This window comes from Spea bombifrons, chromosome 13 (assembly GCF_027358695.1).
Source record: "Spea bombifrons isolate aSpeBom1 chromosome 13, aSpeBom1.2.pri, whole genome shotgun sequence".
Taxonomy (NCBI): Eukaryota; Metazoa; Chordata; class Amphibia; order Anura; family Pelobatidae; genus Spea; species Spea bombifrons.
This window is the reverse complement of record NC_071099.1, coordinates 25,348,425-25,355,777: the sequence shown is the minus strand read 5'-3', so window position 1 is coordinate 25,355,777 and position 7,353 is coordinate 25,348,425. Positions and strand designations below refer to the sequence as shown.

Sequence of the window (7,353 nt, the reverse complement as noted above, 5' to 3'; positions counted from 1 at the left end):
TTCGGTTACAGGAAATTACCATTCCCTGCTCGGTTCCAACCATGAACTTGGTCGGCTGTGTAGGAAATGGAAAGAAGATGTTGAAATGTGTTGAGAGTCCTGTGTGGTCCTTGGGCCACTCACATCTATGGCCTCTCTGATCATGTCTGAATATTACCACAATCACAGCATTAACTTTCCATGGATATTACCTTCCTAGTTCCATGGGTATCCTTACATCCTCAAACATTCAGATGGATTTCCAGAATGTTCTCATAAGGCAGACACTTACCATAGTGGGCTCAAACTCCAGAGAGATGGCTCCCAAAGCAATATCTAGGTTCCCTTTCTTGGTGATGTCTAGGACCAGCCTCTCAGTGGGCTCGCTCATTTTTCTGATGTCCCACCACAAGACCTGTTGATAGTCAACCGGAATGTGTCATTATTGTCAAAGTCAAGTTGGATTTTGTTAAACTGATTTAATCCTAAATAGCGGCAACTCAATGAATACAAAGATACAGTCATATTAACTAATTTAATTCTTCTTTTATTAAACATTTTTAAAGGATGCCATTGGAACACAGAAGTGATGGGAGCGATAAAGAGCCTTTGTACTTCTATGAAGATATTCCATTGAAAATTAACAGTGTCCCCCAACTTTTGATATTCCACAACTTGTGAAACTTGGCATGGTTACCATAAAATGTATAACGTTGTAAAAGGTGATCAGGTGGTTACCTGGCCATCTGTAGAAGCTGAGAAACACTCTGTGCCGGTTTTTGATTGGAGCCAGATAACCTTGTAGACGGGGTCCCTGTGGCTATGTTCGATGACAGACATTTCCACAGGATGCCCACCCTTCCGGGTATCCCAATACACTACAAAAATAGAAAAATTATAAAATTGCCTTTTTGTGCTAAAATGTATTTCTATATGCTTCTTTTCAGCTAAACAAATTCTATGGATAAAGAATCTATAAACTCATTCCGGGTGAACATACGATACTTCATGTTTAAGGCGTTCTTTGGTACTTTAACCAAATCCATTGGGCAAAAAAGACATTAGTTTATTCACTAAACAAGTCAGCCTTAAATGATAATGCTGAAAAAGAAGAAAATGTGTGGCTTGCCCTTGGGTCTGGTGAATCGAGTAAAGATTTACTTGTTTGTTTCTCAAAGTTACTGAGACAACTTGGGTTTAGTGAGGGTCCATCAATTTTGGGCATCTATGCAAAGCCCTCACTGAAATAATGGGAGATCTTGGTGAGATCGATAGTTATTGAGAAACTTGACCTAAGTCCTGTTTTAACTTGGGTAGAAGGTTTGTGAACTCTGATTTGTTCTAGAGATAAATGAGCTCCTATAGAAGGCATAAATCACCTAAATATGGTTTTTACCTTTTGAGACCTAGGAGGCTAAAATTATATGACCCCCCCACTGGGCTCAGGTCCTTAAATCCAAATTGGGATACCATACTTGCCCATTAAAGGCCCCAATATCATTTGTGGCTTTCCAGACACATCTCTGGGACCAATAATGTACAAATACAACAGACACGGTTCTGCAATTCCTTACTTATCTGTCCATTGTAGCAACCACCAACCAAGATGTGAGAGTCTTTGGGGTTGTATTCCAAACTCACAAGCGGGGAGACAGGTTTCAGAGTGAGTTCTGGCTTGTTTGGATTTTCTAGAAGAAGATAGACACAAATATATAACATGTATATTGCCTTCTGTGTTCATGAATCATCAAATGGGAAGTAACCTCTCCTTTTACACTTTGCTCATAAATCTGATTCTAAACTCTGTGAGATTGTAACGCAGACAAACAGCGTTATCTTTTTGTTCTCACCCATATCCCAGATGTACGAGTCGTAGCTCATGTCTTTGGAGGCTCGCTGGAACTCAAGGGACGAATACGCCACGGCCAACTTCCTTCCTCCATCTGGATGCCACGAGAGGTGTGTGGCCGTCCGCTTAATTTCATTCGGATCTCTGTGGAGAATTCAATGTTAATGGCCAATCAGAATGATGTCAAGACATTCCCTAACCTGGTCCATTGGGACTGTAGACTTCAATCTTTCGGGCAGAGACGTGCTCGTTTGTTAAGCTCTACCTGAAGACGTTTATAGTCTTGGCTGAGGGAGCTTCATCCATCCCTTCTAGTTCCTCTTCATCTTCAAAGTACTCCTCGTATATATTGATGGCGTTATTCTGTTTGATGCAGTGTTCCATCACCTTGTATCATAACAGAAGACACAATAGTCATGTATATAGTGATAGTACCGAAACCAAGTTACGGATTACAATGCAAGCTTCAATGTACACTTTATATATGGGACCAGCTCTATATTAATGTCTATGTATTTAGAATGCATGTCACAAAAGTCCCCATTGGTGCAATGGTCAGGTGTCCCAATACTTTTGCCCATATAGTGTAACTTGGGTGACCCTAAGGATTGTTGGTGAGGTAGTGCAAATAGAGACACAGCTGGCAGCCGTCTTACTTACACTTCCTAGCTGGGTTATTGTGGTTATATAGTGATCATCTTTCTCCACTTTCTTCCTGTATCGAATGGTCTGCTCCATTTCTTGAGGATTTATATCTTTTGGCCATCCGCCCTCCACGTGGTTTATCCCACGAGCTTCCATCTCGAACCGCTCCGTGTTGACCTAGAAATATATAATATTAAACGCAATAGTCCAATTGTTGAGAAGAAAGGTCTGATGTCTCCTCTTCCTTTTGAGGCGCACCTTTTATATAAAGGTAGAAAACAGATACAATTGGTCAGACAAGTTCACTAAATCAGACTTTTTCCTGTAAATCTCAACGACCTCTGGCTTTAACCTCTTAAATACAAGTAGGAGATGCTCTAAGGTGTGATACGGTTGAGATTTGTGAATCCAGTTCTATTCTTATGTACCAAATAAAGAGACACATTGCATGCCTCAGAAAGTAATAGGTAGAGTGGAGGATGAGGAAGAGACCTCCGAGGTATTAAAAAACTACATGACTACATATTGCATGAAGGTTTATCCACTAAAAAGGTATCATAAACCTATTTAGAGAACAATACCAACTTGATTTTAAAGTGTCATTTGGGAATAATACCATTTCAGGGACACTCTAGTCAATTAAACCATTTTATTACCTCTTTCTCCAGACATTTGGCCTACTTTGACATTTGCTGTAGTTTTATATCCGCTCCTCCCAGTATTTATTCAGCCCGTTCTATTAAACTCTTTGACTTTATGAGCAATACGTTTCTTTTTGCCAGATATTCTTTGGCCCTTTGTTCTCCCAAATTGTTCGGTTTTGCAGCCAGAAGGCTCTCATTAACAGGCGATCTCCGGAGACGCTATGAATGGAAAGCTATCGCGAGACTGTTTCTGGCAAAGGCTGGCAAATCTCCCTAAGGATAATTAGCAGTCACCTCTCAGAGACCGGGAGATGATTAACTGATTAAACAAACGCTAATTAACGTTTGGCGTAGCTGCTTTTTGCATTTGATTACAACCATCTTGGTGTAAGTAATATGCCTTTTTGTATAATAATTGGCCATCCCACCAGCAAATAATAATAATTAATTATTAATAAGCAATAGCGCACCCTAATTCTTTTACCTCGTGTTCAGACATCTCGTGGGCACATTGGATAGCTACGTCACAAGGGTTCCTCTCTATAAAGTGTGACGCCTGCGTGGGGTCAGGCAGTATGTCCACGTGTAGCTCTGCCGGACGGTCCGAGAAGTTGCACTGACGGCCAAATTCGCTTCGTTTTCTCGTGTACACGTAAACAATCTCCATGTTTCCTTGAATCAAGACAAGAAAAAAGCAAAGAAGGGTTAATCCATCAGGCAAACCGAACCAAAATAACCTATTTTGTGAATTACTTTGCTAATAAGTCTAGAACGTTCGTAATCTATTGATTAATGGATCTGTGGTTCCATCTTAGACAAAGAGATTCGGTATAGTAAGAGCTGTAAAGATCTGGAATCCACTACCGAAGGAAGTGCCGGCCAGGGGTTCTCTGAAGGTTTTTTTTTTAATAATAATAGTTTTTTTGGCAATAAATGGTATCCAGGGGGGACACGTCATTACTCCAGGGGTCATAAAGACATTTTTCCTGCTATTGGGCATAAACGGCATATGTATTGTAGTCTAGTATATGTTACTTTTTACCATAGAATGTATACTATATTTATGGATAGAAACAAGTAAACGCTAAAATATAAAAGAAAGTCTCATTAAATATAAAAAGACTTTCTTTAGCAGATCAAATACTATCCAAATCCAATAGGGTTGTATTATTCTACAGAGCTTGATGATGACGTTTTCAAAATGAAACAAACGGAATAAAATATAAATATTTTGCTGATAAAAAAAAAAACCAATAACAATATGAATAAGAAATAGTTTGGAATCGCAGTTTAAAGGCAGGGTGCCATTAAAATGTATCGACGGTGATAGTTTTTAGAAGACTCGCCAGAAAATTCTGGTTGTAACCACAATGTAGACCCACGGCATAAAATGTACGGCAGGATTATCAAGTCCTCAAAGACTCCATGGGTTCCAATTACATATATGATTGGCATATATTCATGTATTATCTGGGTGAAAAATCAAAAACCTTCTTACATTAATCACCTTAAAATGAATTGCATACACAAAGCGGTGGAGCCAGACTGGAGATAACGAGGCGATTTAAGGCTGGCGGCCGCCTAATCACGTAAGTGCGGCAGGTGGCTGGATGCGACAGCCGCGGGTTACGTCTTAAGGTCATGTAGCGCGCGGCCGCTCACTGCAGCAAACGGTTTGACAGATCGGGTGAGTATGGGGTGCAGTCGACATTTGCCCGCTGTGCCAGGTGGCCGGTCTAGTCATCGTTATGGGGTGTAACGGTGTTGGGTGTAATGCCACTTTCTGTCACCCATGTATTGCGGGTAGATGGGCGCCTGACACAACATGCTTTGGAGTGGCCCAGGTCAAGGAAAGCGAGGGTTAAAACATATATAAACACAAAAAGTGATATCGTGGGTAAGGCTGATAAAATCCAGTGGCGTATTAGTAAAAAAATCAAAAAGTTCCCCAAAATAATTTTTTATGATGGGAGAGGGAGGGTTAAATGTCTCTTTAAGTGACTTTGTATTCAATAAAGGAGATTTTGTAATTTTGGATTTTTAGAATTTTTTTACTCTCATTATGGTTTATATATCATTATATGAAAAAGTAACTTTCAGTTCAATGGAATTTGTTTATTTTTAATCATAATAAAATCAATAACACGTGTATTTTTTTGTAGAATTGTCAAACATTTATATGAAATAACACGATCTATTTTTTTAACCCCTGAGTTGGCTGTGGTCTCCAGCTTTTGCAGTCTGATATTACAGTTTTAAGCTTTTATTGAGTCAGTGTCTCTAACATTAATGAAATCATATATATTGAAAATTCATGGATGTTAACCGGTTGGGAGTCAGAGGCAAGCGAGTGCGGCACTGGAAGGGTTAAAAATGCAACGTGGAGGGGGTATAAAGAGGGTGTAAAATCACTCCTAAAACCGCCATTACCTCGAGCTGTCTCCGGTACCCGGTGTGTCCGAAAGCGGTTCCGAAAGGTTTCGTTTACTGTATCCTAGCAACAGGAATGGCACGGATGTGCAGTAAACCGCACACATGCAACTTCCGGCGCCGCCATATTGTGTGTGGCAGCTGCGCTAATTCCAAGGGGAGAGGAGGCGGGGGTGTTTAAACCCAAGTAAAAAATAAAAATAAATTAGAACTGAGGTCCATAAAAAAAACTAAGCTCCTTAACCTATTGATGTCAATTCTCTGGTCCCCAATGGGTTAATCTAGCTTTATATATGAACATCTGCAAGCTTTAACCAACTAAACATGATATGGTGTCATGATTGACAGACAGACAGACAGGCAGGCAGACAGACAGACAGGCAGGCAGACAGACAGACAGATTTATGTAAGTTAATGTGGTTTCCTTGAGCAAAATGAAGGTGTTAATAAATGATAACATACAAAAAGTGGTTGGCATTTGCAGCCGACCCCTGCAGCGTCTTTAAAGAAATAAAATAAAAATTATATTTATAGAATAAATAAAAGTGCAAAAAAATAAATGTCAAAATCCAGAGGTTAATATTTATCGTTGAGCCATTTCATGCAAAAAGAATATTTTAACCAGGTTTCCACATTAAAGCCCACTCGCTCTGAGCGTCCCTCACGTTGGAACCAGTCACTCACACACCCTACTAGTTACCCCCATTTTATCACCAAATAGGACACATATGTAATACTTTATGACATCAATAAAGTACAATAAGTGGCTAATTTGTCCTTAAAAGTTCATTTTCTTTTACTCTTGTTATACGTTGTAACCACTGCTTTCCACGTAGCTGCAGACAGACAGACAGACAGACAGACGGACAGACGGACAGACGGACAGACGTAACAGTAATGTAAATATTTTTTTAAAATATGGAAAAACAAAATAATGAAAACAACTTCCAGTAAACGGAAGACATAAATATTAAGCGATATCCATTCTTATTAATAACTTGATATTGTAATGACTACAGCACTACCTACAGTGAAGCTTAGGGGCTGTCAGGATCTCCTGTGACGTGTTTCTGGGATGATACCTTTTTTGTATTTTTAGGCCTTTTTTTTTTTAAGAGGAGAATTTTTTTTTTTTAAACAAGTTGCTTTATTAGAACTGTCACAGGTAAGAAAGCATGAAGTAAATACACATCATAAAAGTTTTCTTTAAAAGGTGCTGTTCCACTTACTTTTCACGATTCACACTAATGCTGAATGTCCAGACCTCTCCCACAAATAATCCTTTGATCACACAAAATGTTTCCAGGGCACACTTAATTATCATGTGACCAGACACTGATAGGCTGTTGCCATATAAGCTGAAATAAAGCACCGGTGTTTACGGGATTAAACTTTCAGTGCAATTAATTCTTTGCCTAAGTGGAACAGCACCTTTAATGTTCAAATGCCTGGTCTGCCCTGTGTATCAGGAGCCATCGGCTTATATCATAATATTATATTATAATATTTACACGGCTGTGCATTTGCTCTAGTAACCATGATATGAAATGCTAAGAAAGTATGACATCATGACAGCTTAGCACATTTTGTGTTCCATTGGCTATTAATATGATATTGTCGCAAATTTATGCAGCACAAAATCTGACAAAATTAAAAATGTAAATAAAAAAAAAAAACACATTTCAACTGACCTGCCCTGACATTTATGATGCTAAAGACATTGAGAGCACGCATCTAACCTGCTCCTCTGTACCGATTCCTGCACCAGTCCTAATGTCTTAAAGGGTGAGAGGTGGTCAGATGCAT

General features: G+C 39.3%; 1 protein-coding gene across 1 annotated transcript in view; it reads right to left on the bottom strand.

Annotated features, from left to right (window-relative positions):
• The window catches only part of DNAI2 (dynein axonemal intermediate chain 2), an 8,167-nt gene extending 2,597 nt beyond the window's left edge, over window positions 1-5,570 (bottom strand). The window contains exons 1-9 of the mRNA XM_053453379.1: window positions 5,548-5,570; window positions 3,602-3,789; window positions 2,489-2,650; window positions 2,094-2,215; window positions 1,830-1,972; window positions 1,554-1,667; window positions 718-857; window positions 272-394; window positions 1-55 (exon numbers count right to left, since the gene is read on the bottom strand). The exon at window positions 1-55 is cut by the window's left edge and continues 169 nt beyond it. Of these exons, the coding sequence (XP_053309354.1) occupies window positions 1-55; window positions 272-394; window positions 718-857; window positions 1,554-1,667; window positions 1,830-1,972; window positions 2,094-2,215; window positions 2,489-2,650; window positions 3,602-3,784 (1,042 nt within the window). The 5' untranslated portion in view covers window positions 3,785-3,789; window positions 5,548-5,570. The remainder of the gene's footprint in view (window positions 56-271; window positions 395-717; window positions 858-1,553; window positions 1,668-1,829; window positions 1,973-2,093; window positions 2,216-2,488; window positions 2,651-3,601; window positions 3,790-5,547) is intronic.
• Window positions 5,571-7,353: the final 1,783 nt, after the last annotated feature.